The sequence below is a fragment of the Lepisma saccharinum genome, chromosome 13 (genome assembly GCF_977018435.1).
Source record: "Lepisma saccharinum chromosome 13, izLepSacc3.1, whole genome shotgun sequence".
NCBI lineage: Eukaryota > Metazoa > Arthropoda > Insecta > Zygentoma > Lepismatidae > Lepisma > Lepisma saccharinum.
The window spans coordinates 13,915,531-13,935,033 of record NC_139241.1 but is presented as its reverse complement, the minus strand read 5'-3'; the positions used below and the strand labels follow the sequence as shown (position 1 = coordinate 13,935,033).

The 19,503-nt window shown below is 36.7% G+C and overlaps 1 protein-coding gene across 1 annotated transcript in view; it reads right to left on the bottom strand.

Annotated features, from left to right (window-relative positions):
• Window positions 1-19,503, bottom strand: part of trus (programmed cell death 2 like trus) — a 63,851-nt gene that overhangs the window by 41,845 nt on the left and 2,503 nt on the right. Inside the window, exon 2 of the mRNA XM_083133894.1 lies at window positions 11,322-11,482. Within this exon, the coding sequence (XP_082990020.1) occupies window positions 11,322-11,482 (161 nt within the window). The remainder of the gene's footprint in view (window positions 1-11,321; window positions 11,483-19,503) is intronic.

Below are 19,503 nucleotides of genomic sequence, written 5' to 3'. Positions count from 1 at the left end.
TATACAGTTTTAAGTGTTATTTAGTCATTTACGACCTATTAGCACATTATCTCCGTATTATCCGAGTTTTTCCGTATCCGAGGCAATCTCGGTCCCAATTAGCTCGGATAATCGCGAGTCTACTGTATATTGTTTATAACTTATAGGCCTAAACATTATCTTCCTTACCACAGAAATTCAAACCATTCTAAACTTATTCTACTACATTGTGGTTGCTACTCGTTAGTTCATTGACCTAAGTTCTTGGAAACCTCTTTAAGGAGATGAAAATTGTTTAAAATGTGTGTCGAACGATGGAATCAGATTTGCTCTCAGACAATCACGCTGCAGACGAATGCTCCTTTGCGTAAGGGGGGGGGGTGTACACTTTTCTAAAGAAGTGGTCGCGTCGATTTGAAGATAAGATACAAATCTTCATCAGAAGAGTATATGACTGATCCCATTTTCTTTTGAATATTTAAAATGGAATTTTCCAAAACAAAATACTTACACGAACGAGACGAGACACTACAGACCAACTTGGGGGTACAATGTACTGCTGTACCTCACCCATATTTATCATAACTTTGTAAGAGGGTGTTCGGAAAACTATACGTAAACCTACTATATATTAATAAGAGATTTTGAAAATAGAGTCGCGATTAGCCTATCTGAGCATGAAATGAATCTAGAATAAGTTTTAATAACTTCTGAGTGGAAACCGAAACAAAAATAAACACAAACATGAACGAGAAGGACCTCGCCACACAGGAGACGAGATGAGGCTGTGACAATTCTCGACTCATCGCATCGCGATATCATTCCTAGGTGAATGAAATTTTTCCTAGATATTTAAACAGGGTTCAATTTGCGATATTATCAGAGGAGGGGGGGAGGGAATTATTTTTACCTATGTATTAGGTATACTTATAATTGGACATTAATCACTTAAAATCTAATTTTGGTATCGAATGCAACACAAACACAACGCTATTTTAAGTTATACCCTAAAGTTAAACTGTAAGAAAATTACATTAGTCAGATGAATGCACGAGATAAATGAAACTCACTGCAGGTTCTATTGGTAGATTTTGGATTGGATTCGCAAGGTCTTTGAGTGAGATGGGAATGTTTGATTGATTTATTTGGTTTATTTTACTTCGCATTGGGAATGTTTGATTGATTTATTTGGTTTATTTTACTTCGCATATCTTCCACTTTTGGCTAATCGCAAAGATGAGGATGGGTGATGATATGATGAAATTGATGAACACTCACATGCCCAACCTGGGACCTCTGGCGTCAAAGCATGCTATGCTAACCCCTCTGCTACGGAGGCTGGCGAGGTGGGAATGTGTTTTGAATTTTCTTTGTAGATGCGAAAATCTCTAACTGTGACGTGCACATGCTTTTGCTTACATTAAAGATTAACCTTTCCACATAAACAAGAAATTGACATGTCACCCTAAAACACACGTATGTATCTGCATTTAATACTGCTCTATATGAAAAGAAACCTTGGGCGGTTCTTCATATTGTCCACCAAAGATTGAAACGAAAAATACATCAACTTTTGAGCGTATGCCTTTCCTTGCTTCCTCTGACATCTGATAATGGTAGTACTTTCAGTGCTTGAAGAGTGTTATTAGGTACAGCTAATTATATAACAAATAAATGCTTTGTCAAATGTTTCACAAATATTTCAAAGTTAGACTTTTTACGAGTTGATCGGGAACCATCTCAACTCAGTTTTTTTTCTTTTTTTTAATACAACGCCCTACAGATGTCTGAGTAAATACTAAATACATGGCTTCTAAAAGACATTGGATGTGGTACACATCTGCCATAAATTGTTTAAAGATATTTTTATGCGTAGCTATGGGAATTTAAAATTAGAATGAACTCAAGTATGATATATTCAATAATAGGGTTTCTATATCCAGTGGGTTGGAGATGATTATTCCTGGTTGGGGTGGCTCAAGACCCTCCTCACCCCCTTTAAAATGAATAGATGTATCTAAAATGAATAGATGTATCTTTGTTCGCAATTTTCACATTTCGAACTCCTGAGTTTCCGTTCCGTTAAATTCAAATAAGCGCAGAACAAAGTCCATAGCTATATATGTTTCAGAATTGTTATCTGGTTTTAAAATCTGTTTAAAAAACATGAATTCTAAGAAAAACAAAGAAAAAAAATAGTTATGCAAATTTTGCATTAAATAACAGGACATTCGTGTGTGTTGTTCTAAAATAGAATATTTCCCATGTCTTTACATTATACCTTAGTATCAAGGACGTATTTAGGAGGGGGTCCGGACACTTCCCCGAAAGACTTACCAAGTAGTAAAAGTAAATAATCAAATTATAATTGTTTAGCATTTGTTATATAATCGATGGTTATTTCCGCTGAACTTATTGGAAGGCAATGAATTTGGCTCATACGACTTTGAAAGGTTCCAAAGATTTATGCACACAACTAATGATAATATCCATAAAATATTAATCAGAAACTGTACTTTTCGTTAACTGGATCTAACTTTTGTTTGTTATTCAATAAATATTCAATTATTTTTCTATTTGACATTAAATTCCTTGCCAGGGCAGTTGTTTTTATGCAAATCTTGGTGATGTTAACTACATGCAAGCTAGATGCTGTTATATCTCTATTCTTTTACTATATTTTACCTATTCACGTAATAACAACAATACAATATTAATTAATTTACATATTTAATTAATATTTTAATTAAATTAAATATAATTATTTATTATTATTATTATTTTTGCAACACTCGGTTGGACCCCCCGAAATGTATTTCTAGGTGCAGTAGTATGTGTGTTTATAGGTATATATGGGACGCTGAATTTTGTACCCCCCCAAATGAAAAACGTTCCTGCACCACTGTTCTCCACCTTGCATAAATGAATAGTTAAGGTAGGCTTACCATACGTCCGGGATTAGCCCGGACAGTTCTGTTTCTTTAGTGCTGTCTGGGCAGGCCCGTAGCCAGAAATTCTTTGTAGGGGGGCGAAGTCAATCCTAGAGGGGGCAAATTTCTAATATATTGTGTCGCATTGGCAGATATAACAGGGTACACAGAGGCACTTGCCCCCTCCCCCCAAAAGAGATAAGTAACAGAAAAGTGATGATATCTTGAAACTGCAACGAACAAAAGAACTTCGAGCAACATCAAATAACAATATTTCGATAATGACGTTTCCAGATTGCCAAAGAATATGAAGTTTAACATACATACCTAGGTAGGTTAATAGGGACTGTATCCACTTGATATTTACAGGTCAATAATGTTAATAGATGATTAATATGAACCAACAACTTTGAGCCTCTCTGCAGAACTGATTAAGGGTGTCCTTTATAAATCACGCTTCATAATGATATGATTCCCTCTTAGTTTCCAGTATGCAAGATTTTTACGCACAGAAGAATCTAACGAGAATCCAGCAACACCATTGTGTTGTGTTATGCAAGAAAAATAGAATTATTTAAATAATAATGGTTACATATTACCAACACTTTGATGAATTGTGTAAAAATTTGTAGCTAATACCTTTTTTGTACTTGCTAAAACATTAAAACATGGGTCCCTTAGTCCACCACGGACTCTTATTTCTTTCAAAGGGGAGACTCTTGCATCACTACAGACAATGTTTATCTACTGGTTATGTTAACCATCTTGCAAAATATTGTGTGAATTGTATTATATTATAGTTGAAATACATGTTTTGACACCCGACAAACAAATATGAATCCCTTTGATTGATCAATGACTTCTTGGATTACAGTGTCATCATTAATATTTCATATTAAGTTTCATAGAAATAAATTGTTTTAATATGGTGCAATAATTATACGGGACACCACGCAGTGGCGATTTCTCTGGGTGTGTAAGTCGTGTGTCAACGGCCAAAGGAAAATGAAATAAAGAAGAAAGTATCTGTACTTTTATAAATTACGATTTTCAACGTTTTTCTTTAATTGTCATTTTCAAGCGCTCGGTAGTTTACGAACGCGGCGCAGCACGCAGTGGTTGTCAGGCAGACAGATCGGTCCCAGACTGCCAGGACATTGGAGAGGAAATACAACGTCTTAGCACTGCCGAAACATAGGATGACCGCGCATGCGCATCCTGCCACCCACCACCATGGTTAGCTTCTCAAGGCGTTGTATTTGTTCCCAACGATTTGGCTTTCATTCACCCCGCGTTCCGCGTTGTTTTGCTCGTCATTGTTGTGCATTAGTTTTTAAACGTGTGGTTGTGAAGTGATGTGATTATTTTAAGATAGAGAATAGTGAAAGTCTTGTGCAAAACTATTTAAATGATTCCTTTTCTTCGCTTTCGTATTCAGAGAAGAAACAAGTGATTGACAATGGTCGACCATGTCCGAATCTCACGATGTCAACATATGTTAAAGGAAAAAGTGGTGCTGGAAAAGGTTTTGAGAGACATTTTCGAAAAGAACTCTATGAAATTTCAGACTGGCTTTGCGGGTGTGATGTGGTGAATAAATTTTACTGTTGAACATGTTTATTATTCTTAGGGGAGTGCGGGATCCCGAAAAGTCGGCACCGGGATCGGGAAAAAAAATTCCTGTCCAGATCCCGACTTCGGGAAATGACTTCCCGACTTTCTCGGGATCCCGAGCAGTCGGGAAATACCAAATGGTCATTGTAAAAAGTTGTTAATTCTCGATGTTTTCGGCATTGCAAATGTCTGGAACTTATCGGAAATTCTTAGTTTTTGTATCAGAAATGCAAAAACAATCACTTAAGGTGAAAATGACGTGTAGAATTCGATTTTTCAAGAGCTTCGGAAAATTTCGAACATTTCCCGTCCCGAATGTCGGGATTTAAAAAATATCCCGTCCCGACTTTCGATTAAAAAAGGTGTTTGGAATTATCAAGGGTATGCGGATTTGAATCATCTCAATACTACAGTGAAGAAACACAATGAGTCTGAATTGCATCTTTCTAGTTTCTTTAAATTTAGTAGTTTTGTTTCCACCCCTACTAGAATTGACGGTCTTGTGGATATTCAACGAAAATCTGAAACAGAGCTACACAATGAAATAGTAAAAAAGAACAGGGAAATATTAAACAGGTTGATTAACGCCGTCTACTATTTAACAAAGCAAGAACTGCCATTCCGAGGCCATGAGGAAAATGCAGCATCTCTAAATAAGGGCAATTACATGGAATTCCTTATTACAAGTGTCGAGTTTGATCCCTCATTAAAATAACATTTATTAAATTCTACAGTTTTTCGCGGTACTTCGGCAGGCATTCAAAATTATTTAATAAATTCAGTTTCAATGTTCTGAGAGATGAAATCTACAATGAAATTCAAAACACAGACTTTGTGGCTATCATTGTCGATGAAACATCAGACATTAGCAATAAATCTCAGGTGTCAACGATGTTACGTTTTTTTTCGGACTCACAGAAAAAAGTCATTGAAAGATTTCTTGGGTTTCATGACATGAGCGCCGATAAAACTGCAGGAGCTCTTTTTAGTCACGTGACTGAAATAATGGATAAATATAAGTGTGGGGATAAATTAATTGCTCAGACATACAATGGATCTTCTGTAATGAGTGGTCAGTTAAATTATCTCCATCAAGAAAGAATTACTTTATAAGCTGAGAGAAGGGGATAAATCCAAATTTTATGAGGCGGTGATCAGGGCATTTCTCTTTAAAGAAAGAAGAATTGAGCTGGAATTCAAGTAACTGTAAGTAATGAGCAGTTGATTTTTCAAAATTTACTTTGTGGAAGGATAAATGAAGGGTAAGGGGAAAAACCGGGAATGTGCATTTTAGCGATTTTTCAATGAACGGGTCATTCTTATGTCCAGGGTGTTTTTTGTAGGGGTGATGGGAGTTCCAGGAACCCCTCTGGTTGCAAACTGCTGCTTTAAAAATTAATTGTATGGTGAAGTATTGAACATTAATTTTCTCGTTTAAACAGTCCTTGCTTGTCCTTACCCTTCAAAAATATTAATATTTTAAATGAAGTATTTACTTCATTTTAAATAATTTATGTAATTTAATGTTTTTCTAAATATTTCTAAATTTACACCAAAAATATTCGTAGAAAATTAGTAATATTAGGTCACAGAAATGAGAGGGGGAGGGGTTAACATTCCTTCTTTGACAACGCCTTAAGTTCAGGGTCAGGAGACGCCACTGACACCACGGCGTTCTCTTTAACATTTTATTTTCATATAGATCGTTTGGCTCCCAGGGCCGACTCCTGCCGCCCATAGGTATGGCTCTGAAATTGGACTATAAGAACAGCAGAGATTGCGAGCGAAGTGAGCAAGAAAATTTTACGATTTTTTTTTTAAAATTTTGTATAAAATTTGAAATCGAAGGAGGGCAATTGCCCCTCTGTGCCGCTTGCAAGTGCCCTTGGCTGTCTGGTAGCAAAATGCAAGGAACATATAAAAACTAATTCCATCATGAGTATCCAATTGTCCTGCTATTCTTAGATTCTCCTAGTCTTGTTTTTATATTTAAATGTTTGCTTCCCCGAACATTCAACTTCTGTCCAAGGTCAGGGGGAGGGGACAATGCCCCCTCCCCCCTAGTTGCGGCACTGTTTATGAGTGTGGCTTCATCAATTTCACGTCATCCTTCATTGTTGCCATTTAGCTAGAAGTGGCAGAAAAGCAACGCAAAGTAACAAAAATTAAATATCCACTCCCTCTCTCTACCACACTATTACCAAAAGATAGACTTGGCAAAACAAAAATTTAAGCAATTCAAAGTTCATAGCAACACATCCAAGAAAAACATCCAAACACATTAGGCACCTTTAATACAATACTACTCAAAATGTCACAACTGTTCTAGATAGTGAAAATTGTGATATCATTTCCCGAAGTCTAATCTGGAAGAGATTTTTTTCCCCAATCCTGATACGACATTATACGGAATCCCATACGCCCTAATAAATCACAAAATCAATAAGTGTCTTTGTTGTTAGAGTAACACATGATATAATTGTAAAGATTAGTGAGAATTCCAGGTAGGGATGTGTTCTGTATTTTTCACAGGGGGGGCAGTTGCCCCCCCCCTGCCCCCCCTCTAGCTACGGGCCTGTGTCTGGGGTGATGTCCGGGATTGCAAAATGTCCGGGAATTTGAGAATCTGAACATGAAAATAGCTACCGGTATAGAATATTCAAGACCAGAATTTATTCTTTGGCAAGGATCGATCGATTATACATTTTCTTTCTTTGAGATATCGACTTCCGAGCGCTTCCATTTCCATACTTCCGTGAGCATCTTGGTGTACACTCTGTAATGGAGTATTTTTATTTTCTCTTGCACATAAAGGAAGACGTGATATTGAAGACCACGTGAAAACAGTTAAACATAGGAGTGATATTAATGCTACTGCTTCAGCAAACATACGAGATTTTTTTAAAGCCAGAGATGGGAATAACAGTGATCTGCAGTGTGCTGCTAAAGAAGCTACATTTTCATACCAGACTGCTAGACACGAACTCAGTTTCAACACATCAGACTGCACTTCTAAACTGGTTAAAAAGTTATATGACCCAAAATTTTCCATCTGCTAGAACTAGGGATGTGACGAAGCTGAAAATTTACCAATGCCGATGTACTCACCGATAATTTTTGGAACTGATACCGATGCCGATATTTAACCGATTCCGATACATAAGATTATTAAACAGAAATGGGATGTTAAATTCTGCATGACAAAAATAAATTTGCTACGTACATTTCTATTGCATACCATATGTATATACATACATATTCTCAAGAGATGTGAATGTACTACATTTGCATTTACAAAAAGGTGATGTGAACCTAGAGAATTAACATTAGTACACAAGCAGTTCTTTGAAATGCAAAATGAATTCCTGTTCTGCCAGATTCAACTTCAGAAATGCGAGATTTGGAAGCACTTCAGGAAGTAACCTACTTCTTCTCTTATCGCAAATCTGTTCAGCAACACTGAACACTCACTCACTGAATACTGATGCAGCAGATATGCCCAAGTATTTTCTCAGCACTTGCTTCAGGTTTGAATACTCATTTTTGAATTTCCAATACAACAGCATATCCTGGTTCAGCAATGTACTGTTTTATTTCAGATTTATAGTTAGGTTGATCCTCTGAATGAGAGTTTGCAATAATTTTATTACAAAAACTCTACAATAATGACGAATCAAAACCAAATTTTCAATAAATCTTACAAAACTAGAATATAAAACTTATTAGAAGGTAAAAACTCTAGTATAATCTGTACCGGTTTAAATATCGGATTTTTGCTGATTCCGATACCGATGCCGATATGTCAATTTCTGCCGATTTTCATACATCTGTAATCGGCTTCGGCACATTCCTAGCTAGAACCATAACCAAGGCAATAATCGTTAATGTTATTTCACCATTTATTTTCGATAATATGTTGTGTTCTTTAGAAAACATTAATTATATTACAGTATCGATGGATAGTTCAAACAGAAGTGAAGAAAAACTTGTTCCAATTGTTGTAAGATATTTCATTATACATTTTGATGAAGTGTCCAAAAATGTATTATTCAATTAAACATTTGAAAATAGTTTAATGTTCCAATAAATTGTTAAGGCTTTTAAGTAATTTCAATTTATTTTTTATTTATTTTTGTAAAAAAAACCCTGAAATTCAGCAGTAACGACTTGATCGCGAATATGTCCTCGGTTGGACACAAAAAGGGACATTTTTGGCTAATCAAGACGATGAGGATGAGTGATGACATGATGAAGGGACACTCATAAAGAACACCTCCACAGAGGTTGACTGAGGATACATTTGAGAAATGAAGCTCCCTTACTACACAGTACAAGTAAGTAATGAGACTGACTTTATGTTGCTCCACGTGTGCATTCTATCTGTGAAGTAATGTGTACATGGTGTAGTGTGGTGCATAATCTACAACCTGGCAACACCTCATGAACTTGTGATGGACATGCTGGGATTTATGCTGCCATATTGTGAGGGAGGTGTAAGGGAAATCGCCATGGAGCAGTGAGTGAACATAGAGTTTCATGCAAGACCTTCTACAAACTGCTTGTGGGAATAAACAATTGTTGAATTGTATTGTTGTGGAGGATGAAATAGCTTTTTAACTATGGTCCTCCCACAAAATGACAAATCACAGAATGTAAGTTGCTAAATTTACCAAGAGGCAAGAAAATGCAGCTCCAAAAAACAAAGGTGAAGATATATTTTAATTTTTTAGACAGAAATGGAATTATTCATCGGTGAAACTGTATTTGGTTGTTACTATCGTAGTGCACTGAATGATTATGAAAGAGAACTGACCGAGTCTGACACCAGTATCCTGAACAGGGCAGTTGGTTCCTGCCCAACGAGCACAGCAAGTAGTGGTTATCTACGTATTCCTAGTCTGAAAACAAGTGAGTGTGTTGAATCATCCTCTCTACTCCCCAGATTTATAACCCTGTGATTATTTCCTGTTCCCAAAAGTGAAGCTGCTGCTGAAATTACACAGTTTTGATGAACACAGGAACATCCACAGGTTGTGACGTCCAATCTTCAAGTCATACCACACGAAGACTTGCAGATGTCATTCCAATCGTTGGACAACAGTGCCAAATTTCTGTATTAATGCAGGAGGGATGTAATCTGAGTAATAAACAGGCAAAGTTAAAAAGTGTTGCTTCCTTATCAATTGAGAACAACTGTAACATTGCTCAAGTATCGGACTATCTATGATTCCCAACAAGGGTTTACAGTACATTTCCCCAAATGACTAAAGACTGAGTGTCCTTGTCCTTTTTCTCCTCTCCATATAGTTCAAGAAAAACGATTTGGATTTGTGGAAAAACAGAATCTCACTCCTACCATACCTGAAAAGGGTGTGGCATGAAATAAAATAGTGATAGTAAAGGAGGCTGTGATCTTTATAGAAAATGTTCCAGATCTATCTTGATCTATCCACTGTGTTACACCAGTGATTGATTCTTGAATCAGGGCATTTGGGGCTAACCACCAACTATGCTACCAACAACATACAGTTAAAAAATATGGAACATTTTCAATCAAGACCACAACATCCCAGTGTGCAATTCAAGCACACGTGGTCCCCTTTCCTCAAAAAGTGCAAATAATTGCATAAGTGGAGCGAAAATTAGTACAGGGGCACTGAGGGGCACCGTGGAGAAGTTGGTTGGTTACTTACTTACTTATTTCCTGTCGCTGCTAGTGGAGCATAGGGCATCCGTGAAGCATTTCCATCTTGTCCAATTCTTCGCCAAACTCTTGACCTCCAACCACGTCTTCTCTTGTTGCAGCAGCTCCTGCTCAATTGGCATTCTCCATGTACATCTGGGGCATACTCTTCTTCGTGCTCCCTGGGGGTTCCAATCCAAAGCATCCTTTTCTATTGAGCCATCTGGTTTTCTCAGGGTGTGCCCGATCCATTGCCATCTCCTCTTCTTTATTTGTTGTATGATTGGTTTCGGGTTTGTGATATCCCAGAGTTTCTCATTTGTAATTATATCAGGCCACTTTATATTCATGATCCTCCTTAAGCACCTATTCACAAATGTTTATAGTTGGTGTCCTATTTTATTTGTTTGCTTCCAAGTTTCACAAGCATATAGTAAAACTGACTTAACATTTGCTTGAAATATCCTGAGCTTTGTTCTTAATCCAATTTGTTTACTTTTCCATATTGGATATAGTTGAATGAAAGCTACTTATATTGGCATTGCTTATTCTGTTTTTGACATCATCTGGGGAAGTTGGTTAGAGCAATGGATTTGTAATAAAAATCAGTCATCGCTTCAGTGTGTCACATAACGAAACCAATGATAGTCGCGCAGAATCTTTGAATACAGAAAATTAAGTTTCATACATCCATATATGGCAGCACTGTAGTATATTTTCTCAGGTGTAATGTTTTGAATAATGCACAAATCAGTAACAACCAATGTGTAGCTTTTTCTTTCAGACTGGAAAAATGCTGAACTGACACAGAGAAACGATGTGCATCGATTTGGATCACATTTAATTTTGATTTAACGTATATTTAGTAATTCACAAGTATTCCATGCATCCTATTCTTGTACCAAAGAGAGTTTAGAAATAAATCAGTAATTTTCTTTATTAAGGAAAGCTTCACATAATGGTTGCACCCTACATTCTTGCAAAAAAAGGCACACAATTGTGACTATTATGAGGTGAAATAAAGTAAGCGTTAAGAAAATCAATAATCAGACATAGTTTATGCCATAAGGAAATGGGCTTACACAGAATCGTTTAATAGAAATTAAATAGCAAACCTTTCGCTCTGATTCCAGCAGTTTGGGTTCACGCATCCGAATAAGTAGAGTGTCCTGTGATATGGTGAATTATCCAGTGGAGCATAAATCTGCATCACAAGAGGGAGAGCAAAGCCACATAGTCTGCATTGCAAAGACGGGGAAATGCTCAAAGGCCAATCCTGTTGGGAGAGAAAAGAAAAACTTACTTATATGCGAGAAACTATAATATAACTACCTTCATAGTGTTCCTGGTTATTTGTTTGTACACTGTGAACATAAACAAGAAATACCGTATTAATTCGAATTCAAGATGTCATCGAATGTAAAGCATGCCTGAATTATTGCTTCAGATTGTGAGAAAAAAAATACTTCAAATTTAATGTGCACAGTACTTCACTAGAACAATACTGTATAGCAGGGATAGGACCGACTAATTGGTACTCTATCGGTATTGTCCGATATAGGGGTACCGGTAAAATTACCGACCTGATTTATCGATAAATATCTTATAATTTAGTGCATAATTCTATCATTTTGTTGTAATTTTTATGGACAATCTCCATGCCCTACTTTCTAAAAAAGTAAATGTTTAAATATTCAACTTCTTTTGCACTGCAGTCACCTCAAAAAAAAACACATTTATTAAGGAGATCAATGAACATTTCAAATTCTTCTTCAAGGACCATTTCTGATTTTATATCGGATCAGTAGAATATTGGTTATCGATATCAGTAAATTTTATACTGGTACTTTATCGGTATCAGCCAAAATTTCATATCGGCCCATCCCTATTGTATAGTAATACATTTATATTGTTACATTTACCATTAACAATAAGAAAATTTTGTAGAAGATGATTTTATCAATATCGTTATTTCGGTAAAATTTCAACAAAAAAAATATATTAAAACTGGTACATACTTCATTCCATATTACACTAATGTCGCAGTATATTTATATATATATATATACTCAAGATTCAAGATGCCATCAAATCCAAGAAGCACATAAATCTTCAACATCCTAAACCTGTAAAAAAATGTACCTTAGAATGAAAGTACCTAATATGGTATATTTTGCATGGCATATGACACAAGGGCTATGGCCTGCCTAATAGTCTATCGTTTGCTAATTATGTGTTAAGTATCTAAATAAAGCTTGAGAGGTTGGCACATCTGAAATTCAACATTTTAACTAATGTCTCATACCTAAAAGCAACATTTCGGTACAAAAACAGAGTCAATTTTGGGTTCAAAAGCGGTAAATAAAATGACATTTTGGTTTTTAAAATGTGAACATAATCTGAAATTTGATTTAATACCTGCATTTACTACACAAAATAAATGTATCCCTTCTAATAGCACATTTATGTTGCTACCAGAATATTAAGTTCATTCCTGTATAAAGAGGTCCATTTTTGCTTCTCAAATATTTACAGCAGAATTAACCAATTTTCCATGAATTGCATAACTCTCAGGATAATTCTGACTTCAGAAAGTTTCGCATCGGTAAATGAACTCAAAATTTCGTGTTTAAGAGTCTATTTCGCAATTTGCAGCTCATTTCGCATTATTTTGTGACAAAACAGGGTGGGAAAATGAACCTCACACCTTTCAGAAACTTGAAAATTTAACATTACAATGTGTTATTTCACATTTCGATGTTTTCCTCAAAAACTAAATATGCATGCCTCTACTTACACCATATGAAACATGTAACAAAAAACACTTCAGTGGGTGAGCTCACTGTATGTTGCACTTGTGACTTTGTCACGGATGGCGTTCCTTATAGGGGTATTCCAGCATTACGAGGGGGTATCGTAAAGTTTTGACAATCACCATGAAGTTTTTTAGCTGTAAGCATGAATTTTTGTCAGTAAACTTATTAAACCCTATGTAGCTAATGGTGCAAAAACCAAGTGATTGTGTTTTTTTGTTTTTTTCAGAAATCGCATGAGTTAAGAGGAAAGTGTGAGATGGATAAAATTGAAGCCCGAAGTGTGATAAAGTTCCTGCATTTGAAGGGGAATAATGCCCGGCACATCCATGATGAAATGAAAGCTGTCTATGGTGATGATTGCCGATCATGTGTGTCAAAAATAGTTCACAAAGAATTGCACATGACAAAGGTGTCTGCATGCTGGATTCCACGCTTGCCGACTCCTTTTCAGAAACACACACGGTGCGAACTTTCGAGGTGGATGTTGACCCTTTTGGAGCAGGATGAAGATGATTTCGTTGGTTGTCTGGTAACCATGGACAAATGTTGGGTCTACCAGTACGATCCAGAAACCAAAACCCTGAGCAAGGAGTGGAAGCACTCCCATCCCCCCCCCCCACCACACAAGAAGGCAAAGGTGCAGAAGTCGGCAGGGAAGGTCATTCTCTCAGTTCTCTGGGATTGTCGCAGGGTCGTATTCACAGACTCCCTTGCGAAGAGTCAGACCATCACTGGCGACTACTACTGCACACTTCTGGACAAGTTGTGAGGTGCTCTGAAAGAAAAATAGCGCGACATGCTCACGAAAGGTGCATCTCCTGGCCGATAATGCACCCGCTCACTCTTCACAAGTTGTGATCGAGAAGGCAAGACAATGTGGCTATGAAATCTTGCCGCATCCACCCTATTCTCCCGATCTCGCACCAAGTAACTTTTTCTTATTCCCTGAAATCAAAAAACCATTGTTGGGTCGGTGATTTGACACCACAGATGACGTCATTATGGAGGTTTAGCAACGGTTTTCGTCGCAATCCAGGGAGTTCTACAACGAGGGCCTTCGGAAGGTCAAAAAACGATGGGAGAAATGTGTGGCTATGGATGGTTACTATGTAGAGAAGTCCTAAGTCCCTCAATATAAAACACCAATTCTAGCTCGTTTAGAACAGGGCGATTGTCAAAACTTTACGATATGCCCTCGTATATGTAACATTTACACATAAAATGCAAAGATCTAGAAATGCAATCAGATTTAAATATTCATAATAAACTGGTTTTATAGAATTAGGAAGTACTTAGTGGTGTCTGCTAACAACAACATATAAAAGAAAAAACCTTGAATATGACGACAGAGCTTGAGCTTGAATGCATGCAAAGCATTACCAAAAGTGTGTGATGCTTTAAAAAATCTAACAACGTTTGCCTACATTTGTCCCTAAAGTACATCAACCACAGATGCAAATAATTTTTGTTGGTACGTATGCAAGTTATATGCATTCACAAACATTTAAGCACGGAAAAACAATAATAATTTCGAGGTAAATTCATTTTGTTATTTACATTGAGTAGGACTACTTTCTGTAGAATTTCCCTGTGGATGTTGACCAATTTAATCTATTGCTGTTATTAGAATAAAAAGAGAAAAAGAAGGACATTGCAAAGTGTTAATTTAGTGCAACAACGTGGGGACTTCATTGGAGAATTCATGGGTGCCCAACTTTCTAGTCCAGTGAAGACGAATGCTGCACAAGTGTCAAGCGACATGGGCCCCTTCAATCTATAAGCAACACCACAACTGCGCAAACAACAGATCGAGGCAACGCCATGCACGGTATTCAGAAAATGGTCCAGTCCATGTGACATGCAAGTGACAGGCAACACCTGTAGCTTGTCATATTGCTTTCGTTTGGAAGGTTGCATTGATTCCTGCAGGTTCACCTCCAAGCAACACATGTTGGTTGTTGCCTGCTGCTTCAGTGTGAAAGCATTTCTAGATTTCATAAATTAATTCATGAGCATGAAAATGAAATAAAGAGCCTAAAAAATAAAACAATATGTAGATGTGAATGTTTGATGAATGCACATGAGCAACAACATGTGATGAGAACCATGGCAGCACCAGACTTTCTGTATATTTTGAAAATTTGTGCGTTTACTCACTAAATATATTCACAGTATAAAAAGTATAAAAAACTTACGTGAGTGAGTATAATGGTCGTAAAACTCCTAGCAGACGACGTTTCGCGAAGCCTTCAGGTATTACTATTTCAGTATATAAAATACTTCGTCATATATGTAAAATAAATCCAGGATTAGGTAAAAAAGGGTATTGGGGTATGGAATTTAAAATTACATGAAGTTAAAAATGCCATGTAGGCTAAGAGATAATTCTAAAAGAACGGTGTACCCATACTACCATACAGAATGAATGACTACTGTAGCGTACAAATGCTACATCCCCTCCAATGAGAACTCCACAGATTCCGAAGCAGCGTGGGTCACTTCCGGCGTGACATGGAATTTAACAGACTCTTCACTGTTTTTCCCCACCGTTTAAACATGTTGATCCAGGCCTCATTCAAGTTACAGTCATCTCTATTTAGTTTTTTCCCCCTATCAACACAAATACTTGCAGCCTCGTGAACGTTCATATCAGGTTGTTTATGAACTCTTTTTACCACTTCTCTTTTTCATAAACAACCTGATATGATGAAACTATTTTGGTTTCATGTGACTCCTATTTGGCGCACATTCCATTTGAAGTCACTTTCTTGCCAAACCTGCAGCAGCATATCAGGCATCACTACTTCGACTGCAGTGTAGACTCGTGTTCTGAGCTCAGCTAGATTTGCAGGAGAGGGTAGATGTTGGAAGTGGATGCCGTCTTCCTGGTCATCCTCATTGATCTGGGGAATGAAAAAATTTCCAACATATTGAGCTACATTATTCCATTGACTATAGTTTCTTGAAAAAGGAAGGGCTGTAAATTTCATTCTTGCTTATTGCACAAAAGACATTCCACCTAAGGGCTGTCACGACCATGCTCCAAAGATAATCACGGATTTTTTGCTGCCCCAAATTCTGTAGTTGTGAGTGTTCACTTTGCCACTGAGGTAAAATGTAGACTCGTCACTGAAAATGATGTTATCCAAGAAATCTCCATCCTCTTTTAACATCTTAACACATAACTCCTGACGAGAGACAGTCCTGGTCCTTTAAGTTTATGTACCATTGTAAATATGTACGGTTTCAGATGAAAGTGTTTTTTCAACATGCCAAATGGAAATACATGGAATGCCAGTCTCAAGAGATGCATGTCGGATTGATTTTGTAGGACTACCAAGAAAGATTTCCCTTACTTGATCAACAATAGCATCGGAAACTATCATCACAGACATCATGGGGATTTCTTATGTCGAACAGAATAACCAGTCTCAACAAAACACATGCCAAGAGTAAATGGTATGCATACAGGGAGGATGTTTTCCATAGTGGGTACGGAAGTTCCGTTGCACAATGGTTGCAGACTAATATGTCTATGTCTAACTTATATGTCTGGGGTGGGAAGGAATTTTCTGAATTGGTGCATTTACCATGCAGTAAGGTATTGTGTAGTTTCCAATTTCTAAAAATGTCCCTAAATGCTTTTGTAGTTAAGTTAGGCAGGTCAGGTAAAGGCTCTTAGTATTAAAATAGTATCCTTAAATGTTTAATAGTTAAATTAAGAGGGCCTCAAGCACAACACACCTTCGAGGCTCATGTGAAAGGCAAGCAGGAGTAAATACAGACATAGTCTGTAGAATCCCTTGTCAATGGGAAATTGTGATGTTTATGTAAGGTACCTTTTACATATTCTTCTTGCAGATAATTAGGACTTTTCGGAAGTACAAAAAGTGCTAATAACTTTCAGGAAATGGTAAAAATTTACTATTCTTCGGACACCTCTAATTTTTTCGTTTCGTCAATTTTTGACAATCGTACTTACGTATCTGCTTCGCGGAACATTACTGAAGGTGTATCAACGTTGTTTTGATGAAATAAATTGCAATTTTTCACATTACCAGTACGTCTTTCTGATAGGCGTTTTCGCTTGCCTGAGACGAACTAACCTAACCACACGCCAATGGTTCGTGGGGGCTAGTGCCAATGGTTCGCAATTATTTCCAATTTCTAGATCCTGATACTAACACGACACCAAATTTTAACTATGTTTCCTAACCTAACAGAACTAACCTAACCACGTGCCAATGATTTCTGGGGCTAGCGCCAATGGTTCGCAATTATTTCCAATTTCTAGATCCTGATACTAACACGACACCAAATTTTAACTATGTTTCCTAACCTAACAGAATTAACCTATCCATGCGCGAATGGTTCGTGGGGCTAGCTATTCTCCGTCGGAGAATTAATTTTCAACGAACAACATGAATTTCAGCTATGAAACATTCCCACATCACACAAAACACCTTCCCAATGTTCGACAATGCTACAGGAACTTATTACGGTAAGTAGTTTCTTATGTAAAAATAAATAAATGTGTCCGAAGGATAGGAAACAAGTATACAGGAAACTTCTTAACTTCCACAATCATTGTCACTATCCTGTGATACATTTTCTTTCTTTTATGAAAGAAAAAGGTCTTGTCAATGGAAAGCGTGGATGCTTGTGTAAGGGTTATTTTATGTCAAATCAACCAGTGCATAAACATTTGATGTCATGGATTTGGCTAAATTTTGGTATACATGTTTCTTATCATCTGAAATATAGAACATATTTTTATTTTTCATGTTGCTGGCTTTTGAGTTATTGAAATTTGAATATTGCCCAAAAACCACTCACTTCTGCAACTTAAAATACAATTTACAAGAGACCTGTTTCAACTACAGGGCTGGGCATGGTCTCATTTTAAAGTGTTTTTAAAATTATATTTTACAATTTCCAAAAAATTACTGTTGAGAATGATTGTTGTGACGTGAATATTGCTTCTGTATTTATAATGTGGTTAGGTATGTAAAATATGTTAACTTAAATCATCACATGGTCTTGAAAGGAATTCACTTTTCATATGATACCACCTTGAAAATTTGACTGAACCTTCAGTACGTGTGTACCAATACATGAAAATTTCGTTTTTTGGAAATTGTAAAATAAAAGGTAACATTATCATATGAGGGAAATGGATTCCTTCAAATTTACAGGAGAAAGTACTTACGGAAATCATTTTCTATAGCGTTGTGGAAGTTCCTGAATGTAGATTTGATCCATTTTAACGTGAATGCATGTTCTTTTCTGCGAAAATCTCTGTCCGACACGCTGTTTCTGCTCCCGCCATTTGCTTTCTGCACGAGAGTGCTATGTTCCGTGTGTTAAGATGATGCACGCCTCGCCGTGTTTTCACTAGAACATGACGTGTCGAGTATTTTTTTTTTTTTAACTGCTTGCCTAACCTAACTTAACCTAACCTTACAGAAAATGGTTTTTGGGGCTAACGTGAATGGTTTTTGGGGCTAACATGAATGGTTTTTGGGGCTAACGTCAATGGTTTGTGAGGCTAACGTCAATGGTTTGCGACGTATTAGCATAATTTTCAAATTCGGGCACGAAAGTAGATATTTTCCGGTGAACGAGGTTGCAACACTGCATAAATCGACAAAACACTCTCAGAACGCCCCCTAAATCAGTATGCTATCACGGCCATAATGTGTTACAGATTCGAAACAACAAGTAACAGTACGTACTCGTAAATCTAAGAAATAGACATTGATATGCATTATTTCACTTTAGGAAATATTCCACATTTGAAAATAACACGTTAGCAATGTAAAGAAGTCCGAAATATATGATTCGTAGGTGTTTCCCTCATACGATAATAGTACCAAACAAAATTTTGAAAAATCAGATTTCGGTAACTGTTCCTATTGTTTCAATTTCTCCTAGCAGGAAGACTAATTATCGTAGAATTTTGGCAATCATTGTGACACGAAATTTTAACCTTCCTTAAAGTAATGAGCACTGTTTTCATTTCAAAAAAATTATGGAGTGAATTGACAATATAGAGAAAGTCTCTAATTTTGTTAATTTTCGGTATACTAACTAATTTTGGTCTCCTAATCACAAATGTAAAAAACGGGGGGTTACGTCTGGAAATTTAAAAAAAAAGCAGATTGAATTTTTTTTATATATAGGTGTATATGCAGTTTTATGAACAAAATGTTATAACTATGCTTGCCTAACCTAACCTTCCGTGAATGGTTTGTGGGCCAATGATCACTTTCAATAAGGAATTCCAAGTTTTGTAGCATGTAACCGACGAACAATGTTTCACAGAACATGCCATTTTTCCTGAAATCAGCGGTGGAGTATATGCTTAGTTTTACGAACGAAATATTATAACTATGCTTGCCTAACCAAACTAAACCTAACCTAACCTTACCGGAAATGGTTATCCTTGAATGATTTGTGGGCCAATGATCACTTTCAATAA